Genomic DNA, 25,357 nt, shown 5'->3' with positions numbered 1-25,357 from the left:
GACATGTTCTTAGAGCAAACAGGAAGTTACATTAATTCAATTAAAAATAAGAATCACTCTCACTGTTATTAATGCTGAAGTAGAACAGCACACACAACTTCTTGCTATCAAAGGCTTTTGTGCCGCAGTCAGAACAGCTGAGTCCTCTCACATTAAAGATGATGGAATCAACAAGAGAGCACTATTTGCAAGAGGGAGAAAGTAACCTGAAGACATTAAGCTCCTGGCAGAGCTATGTCTAGTACCCAGATCTTTCAAGTCCCATTTCAGCATCCTACCCGTGATGCATTAGTCTTCTTCATTGAGCTTGAGTGAAGACCTTTACCTAAGTACAGCAAAACAGTCCTCAAACAGGGAAGACAGAAAACTTCTTTACTCCTACTCTGCAGGAGTTGAGCACAAAACCCTCTTACCCCAGGAATGGGTTTTTACAGTACTTTTGAGCCTGCACTTTGTAAGGTACAGGTCAGAAACAACCCATGTCAAGTGAGACTGACAGTCCTTCAGCACCAGAACTGCTGGAGGACAGTGAGGCACTTGGGAGTTTTGTTCTTGTTACGCAAATGCATGGCTTACTGTAGCTCGTTGTGCACAGCTAAGTTGGCACCACCTTAACAGTAAACCCAAGTCCAACTGCAATGGGATTTCCCACTCTCACCAGCAACGCTTATTCCTGCCCTTCCAGCAGTTGTGGACACCACAGAACCATGTTTTTGTTTACACCATGTGCACCACATTATGAATGCAGACAACTTTAAACTGCAACATCTGTTTCCATGGCAATGGGACTGCATCAGCAACTCACTGGTTTAGTTTAGGCCATCTTCACTCAGGCTTCAGCACTGCACACAAATCATTTCTGTTAACAGCAAACCAAGTGATGTCAACTAGTAACCATGGTGCCTACAGCTGAGGTTTGTGTGTGCCCTTTGCCTCTAACATGTATCCTTCACGCATGACAATTATTTTAATCCAATTAGTGTTGTTAAAAAAAAAATACATGAAGGGCCAGAGTCAATACCTATTTAGCAAAGGAAGGTTAGTTTGAGTCAACAAGATAATGATCAGAACATGAGGCTTTACAATAGCACTTTGACTCTGAGCCTCACTGCGCTACACACATAGGAATGACCTGAAACCCTGGGGACAAGGGAAGATATCTGTTCCTCATCAATGGCTTTATTAACGAAGGCAAAAGAGCAGCTGTTTTAAACATCCTCCCCTTCTAGGTTTGACCAGTGGCTGGGCAATGTCCAGTGCTTCATTCCATCTGGCCAATACCCCTTCCCTCAAACACCGGTGCTTCACCAGCTGAACATAAAAGCTGGTTTTAAGTCAAAAACAAACAAAGGGAGTCCTAAAATAAGAGAGAGAATTGCAGAGTGTGTGTGTGTGGGGAGAGAAATCAGAAGACCCTCCCCATCCTAGAAGAAACCTAGTCACAATGCCATAAAAAGGTTGCCACACTCCAGGCTGCTGTGTCAGGCAGTGGAAGCAGGACAAAGCTGAGCATGCAGAAGGCCTTAAGGAAGGGACCATTCTCAGCCAAGCAGGAGCTCATTACCTGCACTGCACCTGCAGCACCGTCATTCTTGGCTGTTTTTCTTGTAATGTAAAACACACTCCTTAAAAAAGCCTTAAAAGTTGAAGGCAGGACATGTCAGCAGCATGCTCTGGCAAGACAGAGCAGAAATATGTGCAGCAGCAACTTGTACAAGTGCTGTATGCGCTGCGTTATTTAGGATCAGGTCTAGCTATTAATGAAGCTGTTTGCACAAAAGCAGGATATTTTGGGGACAATCAATTGTGCAGGACTATAAATAATTTATGGCATTAGAAGAACCATTCTCATGGCCACTCATTAATCACTTTGCCTTACGAAGACACCCAGTCACACTCCTATGGAGCCAGGGTTGGATGTGCCAGAAGCACATGAATTAGGAATCACTTTCTTATGGAGATACCTCAAACTTGTTTACCCCACATGCTCCATCTTTCAAAATGTCAACTACACTTCCAGCTCAGTATTTTGTCTTAAACAGATTTTTTTCACTGTATTAACAATTCCCCAGACACTGAGAGAATTACTGTTCCTAGTTTGAAGAGAGGTAAAGCAAGTTGCTTATTGTTATACTGTGAGTCAGAGATGAAATTCCAACTCAGGGTGTTTTGGATCAATTCTGATCTTTTGACTTATCCCTTAGGTTTTAGGAACCCAGTGCAATTGTTCACTAAACAATAGGCTGTGAGCTAAAACACTGGAGGATTGGCTTAAATATCCAGTTTTCCTAATACTTAATTCATTAGTTGCCTTCAGGTGTCTGAAAAAGTGAGAATTTCATCTGGGTCAAGAGCCAAGGCTTTGTCCACACACTTTGTCAGAAATCTCCGGTCATAAGAATAAAGAAGGACAAAGGATTTTTGACAGCCACAAGCTCAGGAGATTATCAGTGCTGGATCCTGTATTAAAACCAGCACAAATCTGAAGTTTAAACTATTTTTTGTGTTATAACCTTGTCTCAGCTTAACTGGGTTTTGTTCAATGAAAACAGCATGTGTGAACTGTCAGGGCAACGTAGTTCACTACTCTAAAATCGACCTTTTGTTCACCAGGTATAGAATAGCAGCCAGTTTAAGAACTGTTCAAGGATAATAACTACAAAACAAGAAAAAAAATACATGCAGAAGAGGAGACTGAGGAGAGATCTTACTAACATTTACAAATATCCCAGGCTGCCCAGAGGGGTTGTGGAGGCTCCTTCCTTGGAGGTCTTCAAGACTCGTCTGGACATGTTCCTGTGTGCTGATCTAGGTGACCCTGCTTCTGCAGGGATGTTGGACTAGATGATCTCTAAAGGTCCCTTCCAACCCCACCATTCTATGATTCTATGAAAAGATATTTGCTATTTCTATATGTTTTCCCAAAATAGCCCTTATAGACCCCAAGTCTTGCAGTGCTGAATGTACCTGTACTGCCCTTGTTCTCAAAGCTAAAGCACCTGCAAGTGACTTACTCTCCTCTTTCAGGATGCAAGCCCTCATGACCACAAAGGAAAGACTACAAACACCAGAGGAAGAAAAAAAAGACCATAGAACTCACAGGTGTTTAATGCTGCCACACAGAAATTGGCAGAAAAGCTTCAAACCAGGCTTTTGCTTTCAGACTCGTGAATCTTTCAGGGTCTCTGGAGCTGTCAGCAGTGTCACCTGCTTTTAAAATTAAAGTATATATGTCTAGCTGTCCAGATGGCCAAGGCATCTGCAAATGAAACAAAAATAACCAGCCATCCAGTTCTTCAGTGTCCAGAGATGAAGGGTTAGTTTGTTTTCCCCCCACTCAATCAATCCTTCACCATCTGCTGAGCCTGCTGGCAATTGCCAAGTGTAGCTAACAGCTTAAGGGACATGACTTTTGCACCCAGATATCAGGACACGGCCTCAAGAAATACCACTACCAAGCACATCTATTCTCAAAGGTGCTGAGAGCTATACACAAACGAAAGATACAACAGGAGAGCACGATGGTCTGGAGACTGAGAGGATGGACAAATCGTGAGGCTATGGAAAGGAGAAAAGCAGCTCAGGGTATTCCATCAGCAGCCACAACAGTTGAGTACAGCACACTGCAGATGCTTGGAAACATGCTCTAGTGTTTCAGGGAAGGCAATAAATGAAAAGCCCTGCGGGACTGTAGAAGAGAGGCTCATGTTAAAAGATGATAAAAGCCCTCAATTCCCTGGATCCTACTTGAGTTCAGCAGATAGTGCTATGCAGATGGATTATCTTTAACAGATTGTCTCGAACAGGGGCCAGGGTCCTTCCCCAGTTGTGGACCCTCAAAGTGCTGAATGACAGAGTATTACCTTTATTAGCTTATAAAGATGACATGGCATCTTAAAATAAGTCTCATCCTCAAAAGGCAATTGCTGGGTCCAGAGGAATGTTTTTAAAGTACACTATCTTTGGAGGAAGGTCAGAAGTAATCATAGAGAAAATGAGGACTGGGCTTATTTACAGCAGAGAAAGCAAGCTATGTACATTGATATCAAAATAAGACTTAATAACAAGAGGAATTCTCTCATCTGATGTTGGGGTCAGAAAGGCAACGGTCTCTCAGAATCTCATGGCATATAGAATGCAGTAATGAATGGTATTAAGATGATAAATGGACTGACCTTTGGCTAATAACATACTGATCTTTCTGACAGACACACTCAGATCTTGCAATACAAGCTTTTATGAGATGGAGACTTAACATTAAAGTGTGCATTGTTTCTGAGGCAAGGGGGAGGCACATAGAAAGGTGGGCTCCCTAAACACACGGGAAAGGGGAGTGTTACAGGAAAGGATAGCTAGTGAGACACAAATATGCAGGACACTTACGAGAGAAAGAATTCAGAGACTCTTTAATAAGATCTCTCTCATGTATAAAACAGGAAGGTTCTCTCCTTCATGCCCTACAGGCTTCAAAGTCCTGACACAGACAGAATACCGCACGTCCCTTTGATGTGATACACAGAATCAGAGAAGACATCCAGGACAGAGCCCTCGGTTCAGCATTTCTGCAGGAAGAAAGAAATCCCTACAGATCCTTACAGTTGTCACCTCCATAAACAGTTTGTGCTTCACAAAACTCATTCCAATGCTCATCTCTAGTTGTTTTCTGCTTAGATCAGGTCAGGAGCCTGCAGTTTCCCCTGATCAAACTGCAGCTCTCCCAGTCCTATGGACAACTCTCCAAGTTGAGTTTACCTGGAGACCTCTTCCCCTTGGCAGCAGGACAGGCTTTTAAATGTATGTACAGACTTTAGGAAAAAAGTTACACTACAAAACTACTGTCTACAAAGAAAGACACACAGAATTATTTCACTGTTTTGTAACCTTCTGCCTGGTTTATGCACCAGAATAAAACCAGGGCACAGCAGAAAGACAGACCACTGGTTCCAAGCTCAGATACAAAAATCAAATGTTTTAATTTGCATAGCAAAACAGATAAAAACTCAGGAGATGTAAACCCCACCCTGTTCATATGGATGAGCTAAGACCTAACTGCTTTGTGGCTACTGCAGCAGGAGCTCCCAAACTGAAGAGCTGACAACAGTGTGTGAGAGGTTTCCCATGATAATTCGGATATTGATGGTCTAAAATTCAATAGAAACACCCATTTGAGTTTAGACTTCAAGCAAGTCATGGGTACATTAAGCCCTTTGCTATAATGTAAAATTAACTTATTTATGGAAGAGTTTAAGTGCTACTTAAAGGACTGAAATAATTGTCTCTGCAGATAATATTTCTGAAGACAGCAGACAGCAACATTGAAGAGACTTGTTGTTTTCTTCCCCCAATGCTTAAATAATTAAAATAACCCCCAAAAACCAAAACAAACTTTAAAAAATGATAAAGCAAAGCAGCAGGCTCTTCACCTCAGCCTTCACAGCTCTGTGCACCAACATGCAGAATTTTAAGAGGAATTACACAGCACCATGGGCCTGTATACTATGATTTATTGCATCTCCTTCCTGCCTAGTGGCGCAGAGAACCAACAGAGATGCTGGATTATATACTGCACAATTCTAATTCTCCCGTCCAGTAAGCACAATAAATAGGAGTACAGCCTGTCCCAGTTTCATGGGAGGATCCTTTGCTGCTTGGGCTTGATGCTGCTTACATCATATCTGGTGGAAATTTTTGTGAAGGCTTCTAAGAAGGAGGGAGTGGTCTTTCATGAAAACAGACAAAAGAACTTTCCACTGCAGAGCAAAAGCCTCCACGAAAACATCTTTGAAAATGTGACCACAGTGCTACAGCTGGAGTCTGAACATCCTTGATCAATGTGGTTTTGAGGCAGTACTTCCATAGAAAGGGTTCCCAGAGCAACTGCTCTGGTCAGTTGCTTCATCCCTTGGGTGACAAGATTCTTTAGGAAAAGCTTTCATTTGGAGGATACTTAAACTTAGGGAAATTACCTGACTGCTCTTAAAAGTTTGACTTTATACCAACTGGTTTCGAGTTTAAAGGGGCTTTTCACTCGTGAGTTTCAAGTTAAATGAGCGACTAACTTCAAGTACATGCTTAAGGCTCTCTAAAACCCTTGAAGAATAATTGTGACATCTCCTTTTTACACTATTGGAAAACTAGTTCTTACAAGACCAGGCTGAGTAGTGTCTCCAGCAATAATGACACCATACTGTACACAACAAATGTCTTTGAAATGAACCTTTTGCTTTTAAGAATTGGTCCTCACCCCAGGAACTACTTTACATCATTCTGCTCTACATTTCAGCCAAAGATTTCTAAGAAATGTCCCTGCTTACACAGGCATCTCAGCTTGCTCCCCTAAAGGGGTTCAACATAGAGAACTTGCTTCTCCTGAGCCTCCTTATGTGTTTCAGAGGAAAAATAAAACGAGTGACATGAAGCACTTTCTCATTCTCTGAAAAGAGCGGAAGTCGCACTCCCCGCTGCTCTCTCCCCAGCACCTGTCTCAAAGACAAAACCTTCACTTTTAAATCAAACTGAAGAAAAAGGACATTTGATATCATGCTCTAGGAAAAGCTGCCATTGAAATCAGCAGGAATCTTTCCACCAAATTCATGAAGGGATGAAGCAGATCATTATCAAACACTAAGAAACGGAATATAAACTCAACATTTTACCCAAAGTGGGTTTTCTGGTCTGGTTCGTTCTTTATTTCTATTTCTTGAGCTGAGAATAGGGTTTTTTTCAATAAAAAGCAGAGCTAACTTTTCTCCTTGTACTACTTGTAAACACAACACAGTAAAGTCATCTGCTTGTCATGGATTTCTCGAGCGCACCTGGAACTTCGGCTACGTGCAGTGTTTCCAGCTCACCCTCAGGTAAGAGATCAGAGACCTAACACCAACTACTGCACCTGATCTAAGAGGAGTCACTATTTTGCTGCATATAAATGCACTAGAGAGTTAAGGGAGGTGTCAAACAGGGCTGGATGGCGATTCAGAATTTCTCAAGTAGTTTCCTGAGCTAATGAACTTCCCCTTTCATGAAACTGTAATAGCTTCTCATGTCCTTTGGCATTAACATATAGCCAAAACCACTGTCAAGTGAACAAAGTGGAAGCCAGTGTTCTGCATTAATGAAGTAAAAGGAAGTACAGTGAACAGCAAATTCAGTCCCCTGACCAAGTCCTTCACATCTCACAGAAGGCCCCTTAGACACTCTCCAGCTAATGACTCATCCCATTAAATCAGGTGGGCTTCTCCTCCTTAATCAGATCATTCCCTACACTCTACAGCTCACTGACAGGTTCCATGTAGCTTCCATTAACCAGCTCTTTATTCAAAATAGGTCAAATTTGGAAGAAAAAGTTGTAACAAAATAGTTACAACAATATATTCAAAACAGCTACAGCTCAGGAAAAGAGACAAAAATAAAGTAACCTAAGAAAAATGTTTACTCATTACTGCTAATGTTTAGGTTAAACACAACCATGATCCATTTGTGTCAGAAAAGGGACTTTGTTACGACTGTGCACTGTTTTAACAGTCAAGTGTGAGTCTTTAAAGGAACAGGGTTGGATGGTCAGGGGAGAAATGAGGGTATTGTGCTTTTGCTTTGTTTTCTGAGGTTTGGTTTTTTCCTTAATTCATTTTAGGTTTTATGCCAAAGCAGATTTTTCTAGCATTGTTTCAGTCTGCCACAGAAAGAGTTCTACTGCAAACTCAATATTAAACCTTATTTAAAGCATAGGACAATAAAATAATACTTCAGATTCATTTCCTTTTAAAAATGCTCCTGGTTGGATTTCAAATGCTGAGAGAATATGGGCACAGAGGAGCTGAGTTACAAAAAACCAACACTTTAATTAACTGCTTTATTGGAGACAAAGAATTCAACAAAAACTCCCCATCAGTATTCAGAAGCCTATTTAAAATAATCTAAATTTTATGCCTGAAATGATTAGTATCTGTTTCATAGCAGTATGAAGCAAAGAAGTATTGCCTCTAGACTTTTGCTCCCTTAAATTCAAAGTTATGCCTTTGGTTTTACCCTCTCAAATTTTTACTAGGCTGTTTCTTCCCAACAAAAGACCATGTTTCAGTTTGCAGCAGTTTGGCATAGCCACTAAGCAGAGCCGCCAACCAGGAAGCAGCAACTGCTTCAAAACCTACAGCTTGCCTAACAGGCAAGTCATAGACTGAAGGTTGTGTTACTTTCCCTCTATTGCCTCTTTATAAACACACAGACAAATCTCAAGTTTAAATGATCTAATTCAGCAGCAATCCTCCACTCTTCCACGTGAAGCCCTGGGTCATGCTGCGCTCATCCCCACGGAGTGAAAACGTTACTGACCTGTATCATGTAGAGCTGTGCGATCCGATATTCCTCCACGCTCATCGGAAGGGGGATCCGATATTCCTTTATGAGCATTTTGAATACAAAAACTCTTTCGTCCCCTCAGAAACACAATCCAGAAGTGTTTAGTGAAGGCTCCTTAAATAATGGCAAGGAAATGCATGGAGGATCCCTGAAGAGAGAGAGAGGAAAAAAAAGAGATGCTATTATCTTCCGTTCTTCTTGCAGAACGTCCTATTAGGGAAAAACCCCAAACAAACAGGCAAACGTTAATTTTTGTAATAGCTGCAAGCTTAATAGCAGAGAGAAGAATTGTTGGAGTGCTCCCAGAGCCTTAGTATCAAGTTGAGCAGAATCTTTTAGAAGGATTTTTATTTGCTTCAGGGGATACCATCAAAGCTATTACCCTCCCGACCTTTGCCACTGTATCAATCAGTCTTTCATATGCAATACCATCTCCCTGGAAGAGATGTGACAAAGGCTCAAAATGAATAGGCAGGCCTTCTGTTGCCAGACAATAAAGTATCTCTCCAATATCAGCCACGCACCAGAGATGCATCCACTCAAAGGTATCAGGTTTTATCCTCTCCCATTCATTCAGCGACAAGAAAAGGCTTAGATTAGACTTCCTTGGCCCTCAGTAACACCGTAATGGAGAAAGTAATTTGGATTCTAACAATAAAGAGAGCAGAAACATACTTTTTTTCCTGCTTTGATCTGAATTAGTCTTCGTAGGATCCTTTCTCTTTCACCTCCAAAGCAGTCTACAGCCAAAACCCTCCTGCCACTGATGTCGATGCCAGACTAATTTTTACACTCTCACTACATAATACAGCCAAAGATCAAATTGCAACATAAAAATATCCCATCACATCCCACCTTGAGGCAATTTAATAGAATTATTGCTTAAGAATATGGGGAATGCAGCATTTACTACATCAAGGGCTAAAGCTGTAACTTCTCAAATATTCTTAAAACTCACTATAGGTTGTGGATAAAGACAAAATTGTGTAAGGAAGTGGGGGTGGAGGGGGAAGATGACTGGTAAGGAAGAGAGGACAAGAAAAGAAGCTGCCTATCACGCCAAATTAGCCTCAGCAGGACCTGATGACCACTCCTCGAGTCCACAAAGCACTTGCTTTGTTCCTTCTTCATCACCAAAATCCACCTTTCTGCCGTGCCTGCCTATTGGAAATATTCAGATGCAACTGCTGGAGAGCAAACCCCAGCCTGGAGAAAATAAAAACTAACACAAAATAGAATAAAACCAACCAATCGTGGTCTGGGAACCAGGAAACCACACTGCTATCAAGAGGCCTCAGCGCTACTCGCTGTTTGCACAGCACCTCACCAACCTTTTACACGGTGTAGAGAGGGTAAAACAGAGCAACCAGGGGCAAGAACTCAGTACTTATAATCCAGATTAGAAGTCAGTAGATGTGTGTGGCACTCGGAGGGCACAGCCCCATCCCCAGAGCTGCCTCACGGCCGAGTTTCTGTGGGCACACTGCTCGCTGTGCCCCGGCGCAGGGTCTGCTCCAGCCCGGCCCACAGGCCTCACGCTGCTTGGCTCGGCGCTTGTTTGCCTTTGGTGGCTGTATTTCTCATTTGGCAGTAGTGTAAATCCATCCTGGAGCATTCTGGAACAGCTCTCTGTCTGGTGCTGCATCATCTAAACATTTTCTTTTCAAATTCAATTCTCTGTTTCGTTTTACTGCTGTCAGAGCAATCTGTGTGTGTGTGGAGCAGAGGGGGGAATAAAAGATATTTGCCATGGCAAATCCTGTAGAAGTAACTCTGGGAAGACTGCTCTTCCCAACACTGCCATGCCTGTGTGCACATCTGTGTGCACATGTGGCATTTCCTCCATCAAACTAATCCTCCAGAACAGGTGGGGATAATCTCATTTTGTGGTTTTTAATTAGCAGCACGGCAAAGAAAAAAAATAACAACCAGCAGAGGATGGACCTTGAGGCCAGGTCTGCATTGGTGCAATGCTGGGATCCCACCTCTTGGGAGGTAAGGGCAGTGGGAGACAGCTACATGTCTTGAGCAGTTTGTTATGCTTTAGAGATCTTTGAAAATTAGATTGAAAAGCTCCCCATCCCATTTCCCAATTGCTCTGAAAGCCATTCTGCTCCACCATAAGGACATCAGCCACGTCTGCCTGTGGTGCTTGCTGAAAAACAGGACCTTCCTATCGATCGGAAGAGATGAATAAAACAAAAAATAGAACCTTAAAAGCAATAAAATGGCAGGAAACCAGTAGCAAGATGGAAAATATGTGTTTATAATGAAGTGCTAGGCAGGTAATAATTCAGACAGCCAAGATAAGAAAGCACTTATTTTATCATAGCCTAAGAAACTCAACCATTTCAGCCCCAAGCAGGAACACCGGCAGCCACCAGCAGCAGCCTCAAAGCACCTGGCGTGCAGAGCGTGTCTGGCCACAGCAGTGGCTCCTGGTCCAGTTTCCTGCTTGGCTTGTACAAGAGCTGAGGTTTTGTTGTAAAGTTCCCCTTAGGGTTTCTACTCCCCTGCAGTCAATGTTTAAAAACAGTGTTTCAGCCCAGCCTGAAGGTCTCCAGGCAGCAGCAGGTCCTGAGGATGTGCCTGTTGGAAAAGCAGTGCTCGCAAAAACTCCTCCAGCAGCTGCCCACTGCAGCTACTGCAACCAGTCCCCAGAGCTGGGTAGAAAACCAGCCCTGGAAACACAGTGAGCAATAAGCAAGAACCAAATGGTAGCCTCAACCCAAGGGGTCCAGCAGAAAAAGGCACGTGGGATTAGCAGCCTGACCCTGAAGGAGGCACAAAGGGAATGAACCTGACTTTTTGGTCTCTTTTTGTTTTAAAGCTAGAGTGATTAAAAAAATAAATATCAAGATAAGTTTGCAACTTGGTCTGCCTTTGAGCTTGAAGTAAACTGCCCCAACCCTTCTAAGAGCAGTGGAGCACAGGTGATAAACCATTAAGATAAACATGGTTTTTCACCAGATTCACATCCTGGGGGAGCACGATGCCACGTGGGCAGAGGTGACAAAATTGTGCTTTCAGACAACACAACGGAGGACAGTGGCCTCGTTCTGAAGTCTTACAACTTCATAGAGAATCAAAGCTCACCAAGACTAGTTACTCTATTACTGATAGAATCATAGAATTGTTTTGGTTACAAAAGCCCTTGAAGCTGCTGCAGTCCCAGCCCTCCCCTCACCCTGCCCAGCCCACCACTAACTAATCCACAGCCCTCAGCATCTCAGCTCCATGGCTTTGGGATCCCTCCAGGGCTGGGCACTCCCCCAGCTCCCTGGGCAGCCTGGCACAGGGGCTGACACCCCTCTCAGGGAAACAGTTCTGCCTCAGCTCCAATCTTCTCTGGCACAACTTGAGGATATTTCCTCTTGTCCTGTTTAAACAAACACAGAAGTTTGTCTGGAGATATGATGGCTACTATCGAGGGAAGTAAAAGCCCTCCTGGAATCAAAGAAGCCATGACACAGCTTTGGAAAATGGATGTCAAAACACCAGCTGTATCTCTGGCACTTATCTGCATCCAGCCCACTGCTACAAGCAGCCAGGGGTGTTTGAACGGTGATGCCCGATGTGCCAGGGCTACCAAGCAGGCAGTGTTTTGACTGCAGGCTGGATTTCAGCTCTCCAGCTGTCCAGCACCAAGCTGGACTTTCAATGGATTTGCCAAGCCCTGGCAGCCACACACCCAGGACCAGTGGCAGCCCAAGGCTGTTTGCAAAACTCAGCTTGCAGCCGGCTCCTCTCAGCATGAGGAAAAACAATGGTGACGCAGGACATTTCCAGACTCGCTGCTATTTCTGCTATAGCCAAGTAGCACATTTGTACAGGCCCTTATTCAATTTCTACCCAGAGCTGTAGTAACTGTGAAAGCCAGGCACATAATTTTATACTTCAATTATTTTAAAATCAGGTTCTCAAAGCATCATAATTACGCTCCAGAGTCAATATCCTGCTGTGATGAGTCAGGTCCACCTCTGAGCTATTGCTTCAGGCTGTCTGAAGGCTAACGCACAGGGTGTTGCATTTACTTCTCATTTTAACAGCTTCCCTCACAACAATAACAAACTTTTCAAGGAAGCATCCTTTCCTTAAAGTGCTGGGGCCACAGGGACATTTGGGATCTGGAGAAACTGAATAGATAAAGAGACCCAGCAACCTCTCTCCGTTTAGCCCATGAGTTTGGTGTCTGGGGTTGTGACTTTGAGGCCATCACAGTGAGTCGCCTTCTTACTCAATGAGGTACAAGAGGACTGATGACAACTGACAGTTTGTAATTAAGAAATAAGAGAGCATGAAGGATGTTTAAACTGTGATACTGGAGTCCCTGAGGCCAAACTCTGGCCAGGATTCACAGGCTAGCCCTGAAAAGTATGGAAACTGAGTATTACATCAAAAAACCTGGCTACTCAACATGTCACTTGGGTCCAGTGCAGGAGAACTACTCACATCAGTTAATCAGGATACAAAAGGGCTGTTACTGCCCCATTCCCAGCTGTGCTATGACAGGATTCCTAGTTGTTACCTCAACAACTAACCAGCTCACGTTTCCCATGTCCAGGCTGCTGAGCACAGGCTTTTCATGGCTGGAATGAGCTACTCCACGGCAGCAACAATTCACTCCGTGCCACAGCTGCTATTTCTCATTTTCAACAGGGAAGAAAAAGCCCTAGGTGCAGAGGGCAGCTATAAAGAGCTTTTTCTAACTTCATTTTACAGTATTATAAAGTTAAAAAATTCACCCAAGGAAGGAAAAATCCCTCACAGAAGGACACACAGCAGCCAATAGCAGAGGCAGGTACCGGCCCCAGGTCTCACGTTTCTCTCAACCGCTGCCTCTTTAAGGCTGTGCTGAAGTTGAGAGAAATCTCCCCTATAAAAGACCATGTTAAATGAGCTAAAGATCCCTGACTCAGCTATTGAACAATTTTCCTTGCTATATTTTCACATAACTGAGAAATGAAAGATAATTAACAGAAGCAACTGTAAGGAAACCAAGACAATCGTGTAACCGCAAAAGGATGAGCAAAGGCATTACCTGGAGACCTCACCCATCTCCCTAAAGACTTTCCTTAGGTTCTCTACATCTCCTTTATGCCTCAAGAAGATGATTCCTTGAAGAAAGCAATGTCAGCATTGGTCCCGAGGGTATCAAACACTTGGGCTTTGGGAAGCAACACCAGGCTTAGCAGTCTGGCCACCTCCCCTCTCCTGCAAAGTTCCCTGAAGGAGGACACAGAGCCCGCCCATGACTGGAAGCTCTGCATAAATATCACATTTGGATTTATTTATGCCATTAGAGGCAGCAGCATAAATGTGAAATAGATTTCTAGGACCTTAAGTCAGCGTTTTTTAAAGGCAGTCTCAACACTCACACCTTGATTAATGCAGCACTCTCCTTCCTAGCCCAAAAGCTGTCTTGCTCAGCTTTATCTGTCCAGAAATTCATTGCATCTGTCACTCTCACCCTGTTTGTCCACGGTGTCCCTGCCTCTCAGGAGAAGCTTTCCTTTTTTTGCAGCATCTGCAAGACATCAGTGTTGAACCCTCCTCAGCCCTTGCTCACCAGCCTTGCCTACCTGACCCTTGGCGAGGGCTGCAGCACACGGCCTGCATACATCACACAGAGCAGCACAGCCTCAGAACTGTCCTGCTCACGCCACTGCTGCCTAGCTGGGGAGCATCACAGGACAGAGAGGAACTTGGTGTTTTGTGAATGCATGACATTTAAAGCAATACCAGCTGGAGCACAACTGTCTTCTCTGATCACATGAATGACTACCACTATGTAAAGGTCAACAGGAAAACACCAGTTATGAGGCTGTTCCAAGCAGACGAATATTAAGTGCTTGTATTTTACCATTCCCTTCTCTCCCCTCTTCTCCTAATTCCATGCCAAAATGATCTCCCCAGTGGGACTGTTTCAAGCAATGTTCACATAAAAAGATTAAAAAACCACAACATTGCTATTTAGTAACTTTGTGGCTACCATTATTTGCCATAACACTCAACACTACCCTCAAAACTCTCTCTCACAGCATGCACTTCTTAAAATCAGCAGCCTTCAGGTTTTGTAGCGTGGCTCCCACCTGCTGACTGACAGCTAAGCAGATTTAAAAACTCATTAGGCTTGGGGGGAAAAAAAGTAATCAAAAGTTAAAGCTCCTTAAAAGTGCACTTAAAGGCTGCTGTGGCAGTAAGTGATGTTCTTTGTAATACATCTGAATTGTACATCTAATCCGTTGCATCTTTCCAAACAGAAGTTTTTAAGCAGATGCTCTCACATATCCAAGTTTCATAACTAAGCTTAGGTCACATCTGACAGCGAAATCAGCAGCTAACAAACGTTTCCCTACATTGTAAAACCGCAATACAGTCATTCCAGAGCTGGAGTAGTTGCAGTGCATGGCTGAGGTTGAAGCTGAGCTGGGGAGTTCCCTGTGTCTGCCTCTGCCAGGGCTGGCCACAGCTACAGTGCAGTTGGAAAAAGGAAGTGTGGGGGGAGAGGAACATGCAAGCATGCATGGAAAACAATCTTCCTCAGGTGTAAACCTCAGGGGCAAACTGAAAAGGTATCTTAAATGCAGACAGTGCTGCAACGAGCTGAGGATAAAACACTGCTTGGTAGGATAGAAACAGAGCGAACAAGTCGCATTTACAGGACTTGATTCTTTTCCATTATTAGATACAATTTGACGTCACTTATAGAATTTAAGGGCTCACTGTAAAGCAGACGTTTATTACAACAGAAGGATGGAATCAGTCCAAATGCAATATAGCTACCCTGGAGCTATGAAATCTCGTTATAGTTCACTGGGCAGCCAAATACTAGCTTGAAGCAATGACATAGAAAAGGAAAGGGGGGGGAAAAAAGAGTGTACCACCACACCAAAGCATCCACACACCACCTTTTCTCTTTAAATATTCAGTGATGTTGCACTGTTTTCTTCATACCTTCCATTCCTATTATTCATTTAACATCTGGAGAGAGGAAAACTTTACATCCTTTCTTCTGGTTTGTAAGGGATGCTGCAGTGCAAGGCAGCTCTCCCTGTTCACACACTGACTTCAAGAGTACCAGGTGAAGTCCATCAGCTGAACTTTGGTTGGAAAATTAATGTTTCAAGTCCTGCCATGCCTGGAGGTGATGCAATAATGAACTAATAAAGAAGCCATTAAAAGAACTAATATGCACACTAAAGTCACAGATGAGTTCAGAGGGAAAGACAAACCAGCCTCTAATCCTTTTGCTGATGCTGGGGATAAAGCTGAATATTAAATAGAACACGTCTGAAATTAAAGGTTAAAAGTTTCCAAGTAGTCTGCACGAACAGAATAGCCACAAAACCCAGCATCCTGTGGCCTTGAAACAGACTCCTCAGATGAGCTAAAGGAACTGGGCAGACCCTGCTTTTAACAGGTTGCTCTTGGTCCAAGTCTCTCAGCACTACATGCTGAAAATAGGCAGACGTTACACACAAGCACAGAAATACATATAGATGTGGAATATATATTTTTGATATAGGCACATATATAGATACACATCTAGAGACAAACAGGGAGAAACAAAAATAAAAGCAGCACTGACAATGTGATAAGTGCAGCATGTTGGCTGACTGAAAATTGCTGGCAGATGAGTAGACTACCACAGAGAAAAATCTATGCAATGCCATCGACACACAGCAATGGGCAAAACCTTCCTTTCCTTTGTGCCACATCCATTAGCTAAAGGCCACTGCCATGCAGAAGTCTGAATAGTCTATGGGCAGCAGTGGCAGGGAGATGGGATGCTGGCCAAGTTTAAAAAACAAGCCAAACATATTGAATTTCCAAGAGTGCCTCCCTGGGAGCCCTCCCATGTCTGGGTGCTGCAATCTTTCTTCCTGACAGAATTCAGTGGGAGGATGAGCAGAAGTGTGCTCGATGCATTCCCCACTGGTCAGTTGAGGCTTCATTTGGATTAAATAGTAAAAAGCCATCAACAAACCCAACCACACTCTTACTGCAGGCATAGGTGAAAGATCAAGGGTGAGCTAGAGTCAAGGGATGACCACACCTAACAAGATGCACCCACACCATCCTTCTCTCGCTCTCCATCAGTTGCACTGGAAATGACAGCTTTTTATCACAACAACAAGAGCAGGAAGTCATAAGAGCTGCTGCTCTTTAATCTTACCAGTCACTAAGCATGAAAATAAGAAATTGAGGGTAAAGAAATTTCAAGAGCAGTGAGGCCAAGGTGCAAGAGCTCTGCAAACCGCTGGTGATCAGCTCACCCCGAGTGTCCTCAGGCACCCAGCTGAGCACAAGCCCTGCCTAGACTTATAATGCTTAGACTTGCTTTGAAGACAAACAGCCTTACAGCTAAAAACAACTCAGGAAACAGGACTATTTATCTTTTTTAAAATAAAAATCTAGGAATGAAGGAAAACACGGAATGTTGAAGTCTCAGATTGTTTACAGATGGAAAAAGCTTTTGCTTCCTAACCTCAGTTATCCTCACCACAGTTCAAGCCCCTCTCTTCTTGTGCTGAGCTCAGGAGAGGCAGGAAATGGTTCATTAACTATTTTCTTCCATTAACTATTTTCTTCCACAGTTCCTCTTTTTCATGTTCAAAGATCACTTGATTCCTCTTTCCCTTAGCTGTCTTTTTCACTCTTTCTCCCACAGATCCACATCTCTAAGACTGGTGTGAGCCACAGCAATCCTAAAGAATGAGAAATACAACTTTCCTATGGCTCTAATTCATATACCTCTGCATGTTATTTGCCAACAGTATAAATGAGTTGATGGTCACTCAGCCTGAGAGCCACTGCAGTCTTACCTCCCCCAGAACGATAACCACCCCAAGCAATCCCCATTTCACAGCTTATTCATTTGCACTCATCTTTTCCAAATTATAGCCCATTTCAGACTATCTCCCAAGGTTATTCTGAATTTTATTCTCTGAATACTCACAGATCCACTAAACCTGCTTTTGAGACACACAAATGCCGTTTTGATATTTGAGTCAACATTGGCCAGGCTCTGGATTGCTTCCTCACTAACTCCCCATTCAACCTGGAAAAAGACATCAACAGCTACTCTACTTTTTCAATAGTTACAGTCTGGAAATAACATTTTATTACCTCACTTATGCAAATATCATGTGGGAAAGGGAATGAACACTCATAGCTGGTTTAAAAGAGTATTTCATGGAGGGAAACACTGTGGGATTACAAAGCCAGTGTTATAGCACCATAATACTACTAGTTCCATCAGGCTGAGATTGGTCTTGCCTAAAGGCAAAAGAGGAATACAGACAAATATGTTCTACTCCATCAAAAGAAACTTGTAATAACACCTAAAATTCTTGCATGGGAAGCAAGACAAATGCAGCAGTGAAGGCTTGATGAATAATGCTGCAATTGAGATTGAGAGTAACAGGCCATCTTGAACAAGAGCAGTAAGTGTTTAATATCTCTGTTGCATCTTTCATCCATAACACCAACAGATTAACAAGGTTTCTGTGGCTGTGTAGCTTCTTTGGAGTTTTGATCTTGGAAATAATTACACTAAATATTTCATAAGTGCCTTTGAAAGTTTTTGGGGTGTTTTTTTTAATAAAGAAAAAAGATTAACTAGCTGCTCCCAGACTGCACCAGAATAATGAAAGTGCACAGAAAATCAATACCCATTTTCAGTTCATTATTCAGCACATTTTGGGCTGACGTTACTTCTTCCCCTTTACCATCCTGCATCTCACATGGAGAGTGATGTAGCATTTTTAAACCAGCAGATCTTACTGCTTTTGCAAATCATCCTTAATGCTAACCACAACATGGAACCCCCAGCCTCTAATAATGCCTACATAATTTATAGGTTTGCAAGGTCTTTCAAAGTGGAGTTTCTTCCTTGGTCTGGGTAACAAAATCACTGGGTAAATTCTACTGCTCATCCTTCAACTTTTTAAGAAGCCTACAGAAGGGTAAAGCTTCTGTTTTAAGTCACTTTAACAGTCTCCAGCTTAAGGGCCATGGGACTCCAGGTCCCTCCATGGAGAGGCTCTTCACATTCCCCCAGATCCAGCTGCTCCATAAACCTCACAACCTTTGCAGGCTTTTCCAAAACCTGAAGCACTGTACTCCAGGAAGAAGAAATGCCACTGCATCCCTAGCAGGAAGTACAAAAACAGAGTCAGGACAGTTCTGACTGAGGACAGAAACATTTCCAGGTGCTGCTGGAAGAAGAGACACCATTCAGTCATGCAAGGATGAAATCAGGAGCCTTCTGGAAGTAAGAGAAAGTCCTCCCCAGAGGAAGGTAACATCTGCCACTGCTTTCCCATTGGAGAATACCCATTTGCAAAACATCTGAGGCTCTAAAAGAGGACATCATTTCTTGAAAACCACACAATATTGGTTCATCTGACTATTAAGACCCAAGACTGGCCCAAGCAGCCCAATCCCAATGCCAGGAGAGTTATTTTCCATTAGGCATCCAGGAGGGATATACATCCCAGCACATTTCCCACAGAGTTTGTATAATGACAAAGACAATTCCTGGTGCCAATTCTCCCTCTAATAGTGTGGTGACTCACTGCTGGAGGGCTGCTGGCTGCCAACATTTTCCTGTGCTACTGCCCAGTCATCCCCAGGGCTGACAGGCACCATCATCCTGGAAGCTGCTGTGACCGCTGTGCTTGGTGAGATGAGAAGCCTTGAAGTAAGATGAAGGTCTGAAGCTCCATTTTTACTTCTCCATACCAGGTTAAAGAGCCCCTATGTAGCTGAAGGGAATATCTCACATGCTTCTTTCAAACCAAGATGCAATAGTCAGTTCCGGCAATGAGAGGTCCCAGTGATACTGACAATCTACATCCTCAACTCTCTCATTTCCTCTGGGAAAATCCAACACCCTCCCCACAACCTCCCCAAAATGCCCTAAGGGACAGACTATGGTCACTTAATATAGTCAAAGCTGGAAACTGAATGCAGGACTTGGGAAGGAAAAAGGTACATGGATGAATCCATCAGAACATACTCACTTTTCAAGAATATTTGCAGAGGAAAAGCAGCTACCATGCAGTCAAAACCTTATGATTACAGAATGGAGTTAAATTGGAATCTGCCCAAGACATCAGAATTCTCACTGTAACCTCCAAAACTCTCACAAGACCTTGATTTATTAGTTTAGCTAGAAACTTGGAAAAAACACAGCATTTATTTGTACCTTTTTTTCTTCTAAATAACCAAGATTCCATGGCAAAGAAATGGGAGTGGACAGTCTTTTATAGAGACACAATGCAAGAGGCAAATTGAACATGTATTTTGCAGGCTGGAGAGACAAAAGACAAACCATAGGATTGCTCTGCCATATGGTATTGAAAGGGAAAATAAAAGTCAAATTGGGTCTATAACTCCAATGCAAGCAAAGCGTAGAGATTAAATTTTAAGAGCATCCACAACAGATACCTGCAACTCATTTTAGGTGCTATTTAAATTAAAAACAACACAAAAATCCCACACATTTGGTTTCATCTTATTGCCTTTTTTTTTTCCCTGCTTTTTTAAATCATCTCTTCAATTCCTTCTCTGAATCTACCCAGCCACCTTCTCAACAGCCCTGATAACTTCTCTACTGTCACAAACCATCCATCTTTGTATTTCCCACAACACAGAGAAACCTTCCCGAACCTCAAAGCAGAGGACACCTGCAGTAAAGTCAATCATAATAAAACACTCAGGTGCCAAGAGAGAATTGGACTAGAGGAGGCTGATTACACTGCAGAGTGACATTGTCACCCAGGAGGAAAGCCAGCTGTACCTTTGTATATTTAACTTTGTGAGATTTTCTGAACAGAAAGCGCGGTGTGTTTCTATATAATACTTATAAACCCTTATCTAGATTAAGCTCAGGGCCAGCTGTATAGTCTTGTATTGGTTTGGTTTTCTTGACATGCAATTCAATTACCACTTCCATCACTTTGCAGTGAAACAAGATGTGATTAACAGGGAAGGAAAATGACACCATGAAACAAACATGAGCACCTCCAGCTAGCCTGGACACCTTTAGATGGAAGGAAACCCATGAGTCCCATCAAGGTGGGCTCCAAAAGTAAAAGACAACAATCCTCAAACCAAGGACAGCAGCAGTGCCTAAGGAGACAAATGCAGGCACTGGTACGAAAAGAGGAAACAACATCATTTGACTGAGTTGCCCAAGCTGAGTAAGCACACGCATAGCAGTGGCTGCTCCAGACCCACCAGAGCCTGGCTGATGCCCAGCTGGACTCCTTGCAGCCGTCTCACATTTAAGGCACAGATGCATTAAAGCCCTGCCCTGGCCTCAGGAGCTAGGGCAACTACCATTATCCCTCATTTGTGGGGAAAATTGAGGTAGAGGGAGAAAATGTACGTGGTCCAACACTCAAGAGTCAATTCAGAAGTTTCTAAGTCCAACTTTTGACACAAAATCATTTTTTTCTAAATAGAGAAGAGAGTGGGGTAGTTTCCCTGACAACTAGCCCAATTCTGCAGGAATAAAATGCAAAAGGGTTTTTGCTTCTTCTTCTTCACAACTGCCTTTGGAGCTCTCTGTTATTCCTGCAGAAAATAATTCCTGGCAATCATATCACAGTTAATCAATTTCTCTAAGAACCCAGAGGCTCTTTGCACACATCCCACTCCACCTCCCATTGCACACAGACATGCCCTTTTCCTGCAGGAAAGCACCTAGAAGCTTCAGGAATTCTTCTGCTTTGTTTAAATCTGGGTAGATCCAGATTTCCTTGATGCAGTAACTTCAGTGAAGACGAGCAGAGCCACCCAGGCAGTCTGCCACCACGTGTGGCTTCATGCACTCAGGATAAGCACAGTCACAGCTAAACACTCACCCCTCCCTCTTCTTTAAGGGATACAGATGTCCTGACTGTTTCTATAAAGGACAAGGAAAGAAACTAGTCAAGATCAAAAGATGCTCAAACCCTCACTTAAAGCAGTATGCTCAAAAGCCTGTGCAAATAATCCTTGCTGTGGGTAATATTATCAGATGTCATTTTGCTCTGAACCCAACAGCAGCATTTAGTATCTTAGGAATCACCAAACAAACTTTTCAGCTGTCAAATCCACAAGACAGACCTCTGTCAGCAATTCTTCAGGTCTTTTACTCTGATCCATTTTGCTGTTGAACCCTTCCCACAGCCTCTCCCCACTGGCACTGGTTTCAAAAAGCCAAAATCTGGTTTCACACAGACTCCCCTCCATGAAACAATTCCCTTTCCTACAGAGGATTTCTGGATGTAACAAAGCATTCAACAGCCATAGACCACATATTGTGGTTCAGCCCAACAAGGCAATCAGAGAGGTGTCCCAAGGGCAGATTTCTCACATTCCTGTGTGGATCTGTGTGGTTTTAGTCCTCAGATGAAATGGTATTTCAACCATCTTCTCCCACTACGAATTAAACTTCACACGTCATTCAAGGTGTCCTACAACAAGGTGTCATTGTGCACACATGGGACAAAAGAAATCAATTTAAGGAGGATCAAAACTAAACAAACAGAATTTGTTTCCTGACCTCTGAGGCCCTTTTCAATAATTTTTTCTCCCCTGTTCTCCATCAAATATCCAAATTGTACCCGAGTGTCCTTTTTTGAAGTGTCCTTTGTAAGAAAGCATTACAAAAGTAAGTTCACAAAGGGTTATGGCACAACATTTTCCATTCATTAGATGCCCCATAGGATGGAAACCACGTTCCAGCCTGACAAGAGCTAAGGAAGCAAAGCACAGAGCAGACAGTGTCAAACCCTATCTGTTCAGATTTCAGGGGCAGCTCTGAAGGTGTCGACCAAGTGCTTCAGTCTCCTGTCCTGGCTTCACAGTTCTCTCTATGGTCTGGCCAGTTGTTTCACACTGTGAATTTCTCCATCCCCACTGCTCTAGTTTTATCTCTCAACTCTCAGATAGCAGGAGTGTCACACAGTCTTTGCCAGAGCCACTCATGCCCTTCATTAAAGGGCATTACAGCTGTATTTACAACTGACATAAATCTGCTTTGTAAACAGTGACCTGATTTGAGATCTGGACTTTCTTAGATGGCAACATCAAGAGCACACGTGTGTGCTGGCCACCCTAATGGGAAGCACCACAAGAGTCAAGAATGCAAGAGTGCCAGCACCTAAAAGCCTCTGGGAATGGCAGATGGAAAGTCAAAATCACCAAAAGCTGGAGGGTTTAGCAAATCCAGAAAGTGCAACAGTGCTTTGCACATAAAGAAGCTAAAGGGCTCAAACATTTCAACTTCAGTCATGAAGAAAAGGATAATTATTCTGAGGAATAAAAGTTATCTGCATTCTACAGGTAAGGCAAGTGTCTGAGGGACAATTAAGTTTGGACAGTTTAGTCCAAAATTCACTGCAAATGCTGGCTCACTGTCAAACTATAAACCAGCAGCTGAACTGAACACAATTTCCAAGTTCTTACTGCAGGCACCAGACTCGTTTCTCATCTCACTTCTACTTTTCTATTTGCTGCCAATTCAAAACACCACGATAAAAAAAGTCAGCCCATTAGACTTGTTCATATACAGGAGCTTAAGACTTCTAAGAAGTTAGTATTATCAACAGTGTTCATAAATTCTAGCTAAAGTACATAAAGGAAGCAGTCATGACAACCCCAGTTTAATTTGAATCAAGTTGCTACAGTCAAAGAAGTGTTTTCCAAACTGTTAATTAATTTTTGAGAGAATGGATTAAAGGGGGTTCTCAGTTAATAGGATACTTTAAGGAGAAGCTAGAGAGGATTGGCCATTTTATTAATACAGCAATTTAACAGCTATTCAACATCTAATAACTTCTCATTAAAAGTCAACTCTCCCCCTTTTCCAGCAGATTAGCTACCCATTTGTCAGACACAATACAGCTTCATTAGCCTAAAAGTTCGATTTATGCCTTTCCACAGTTTTGCTTTTATTTTGCTTGTATCAGTAAGCAAAAATCCTGAATGACAGCAAAGTCCAGGAATCAATAACACAAACAGTGCATTCGATTAGTCTTTCATGAGTTCTAGGTATTTTGATGTAGTATTCCCAGCAATGCCAGCTATGACAGCACATACAATTGCTGCAAGAGCCAGGTAGGAAACCCCCAGGTCACAGAATTACACAGAATGGTGGGGGTTGGAAGGGACTTCCAGAGCTCATCCAGTCCAATCCCCTGCTAAAGCAGGTTCCCCTGGATCAGGGGGCACAGGAACGTGTCCAGGAGGGTTTGGAAACCTCCCGAGAAGGAGCCTCCACACCCTCCCTGGGCAGCCTGGGCCAGGGCTCCCTCCCCTCAACACCAAAGGACTTTCTCCTCCTGTTCAAGTGGAACTCCCTGGGTTCCAGCTTATGCCTGTTACCCCTTGTGCTATCACTGTTCCCCACAGAAAAAAGACTGATCCCATCCTCTCTCCCACATCATCCTTTAGGTATTTACAAGCATTGATAAGATTCCCCCTTCAGTCTCTTGTCCAGGCTGAACACCCCCAGGTCCCGCAGCCTTTCCTTCTCAGAGAGGTGATCCAGTCCCCTCATCATCTTGGTAGTCTTCCACTGGACTCTCTCCAGAAGTTCTATATCACTTTTAAAGTGGGGAACACAGAACTAGATACAGATGTGGCCTTACCAGAGCAAAGCAGAGCTGGGGGAGAACCTCCCTCATTTTGCTGACTACATTCTTAACAGACCCCAGGGTGCCATTGGCCTTCCAGTTTCATGTCACCGGTGAACTTGCTTGAAGGTACACTCTGTCCTGCCCAAATGCATCAGGCAATTGCTTATCTGTGAGCTGTACCTTACCTGGAAAAGCACACAAATGCTGCCTTTTCCCAACACTTTTCCACCCAAGCACTGCCTAGCAGCACCTCATTAGCCCACCTGGAACTGGGAAGAGGACATTGAGTAATTTCTACTTTCACCAGAAGTTTTGCACTATCACCTTGAGTTTTCAGACTGAGATATGTGATGACCATATGTAACACACAAGAAGTCACATTGCTCTGAGTGATCACGTTCAGCCCATGCTGAGGCTCCGCAGAGCTCAGAGCGGGGCTGAGGGTGAGATTGTTACCACAGGTCAGAGCTCAGGCAGGACAGCAGAGACAGATCCTGGGGCAGCACACCAGCAACATGCAGCACTCAACATCTCTGAAGAAACCTATTTGTAAGACACCTTAGGTATAGAATCATAGAATAGACACCATTCTATGGTATCTATAGCTATAGAACCATTCTGTGATTGATTCGATAATTCTATACCTAAGGTGTCTTACCAACACTGACAGGAGACACATTAGCAGAAACAAGCTCCTGAAAGGGCAACCCTAAAATAAGCAAATAAAGAAAACCAGAGAAGGCCTGGGACTGCAGGAGGAAAGACTGAGCAGTACTGAGAGGCACAGCAGCAGCCCCGGGCTCTGTGTCTGCCCTCATTACTGCAACCTCAGACCTCAGCACAGAAGGACTCTATCTACATGGATTGCACTGCAGGATCAGAGCTCTAGGAAGCCCATATAAAAGATAACAGAAACTGAAAGAAGTTACAACTAAGGCTAATACCACCCAAAAGCTAAAGCAAACAAAAAACATTCCAGTCTATCAGCTTCATCTGGGAAGACTATTAAAGCTACTCTTAAGCCCTTAACAGCCACATGCACAGGCTTTAATAAAAAGGGACACCTTTCCTCCAGCTCCTGCTGTTGCAATTTTAAAGACTGCATCCAGGTAGAGGCAGAAGGTTGGGGATATTTACTGCATCAGTTTCCAAGACAATATTTATCACGTCACGCGAGACAAACATTTTTAGTCAACTTGGCAGAAAATAGACAAGCTGCAAAGCTACCCTAAAAATACCAGTCAGGATAATTACAAGAAAGAAAAGCACAGCATAAGCAATGGCAGCACTAACAGTCCATGCTTTTAGTGACACCTTGTTAGATTATTTTTTTAATTACATCCACTGCTGCTAATAGCTTG

At 43.2% G+C, this 25,357-nt stretch overlaps 1 protein-coding gene across 5 annotated transcripts in view; it reads right to left on the bottom strand.

The window, feature by feature from the left end:
- PITPNM2 (phosphatidylinositol transfer protein membrane associated 2) overlaps positions 1–25,357 on the bottom strand; it is a 137,010-nt gene that overhangs the window by 59,059 nt on the left and 52,594 nt on the right. For all 5 annotated transcript variants that reach the window (XM_062009551.1, XM_062009547.1, XM_062009549.1 and 2 more), the window contains one exon: positions 8,332–8,506. In XM_062009551.1, coding sequence (XP_061865535.1) covers positions 8,332–8,409 — 78 coding nt within the window. In that variant the 5' untranslated portion in view covers positions 8,410–8,506. The remainder of the gene's footprint in view (positions 1–8,331; positions 8,507–25,357) is intronic.

This window comes from Colius striatus, chromosome 17 (assembly GCF_028858725.1).
Source record: "Colius striatus isolate bColStr4 chromosome 17, bColStr4.1.hap1, whole genome shotgun sequence".
NCBI classification, from domain to species: domain Eukaryota; kingdom Metazoa; phylum Chordata; class Aves; order Coliiformes; family Coliidae; genus Colius; species Colius striatus.
This window is presented reverse-complemented; position numbering and strand designations above follow the sequence as displayed.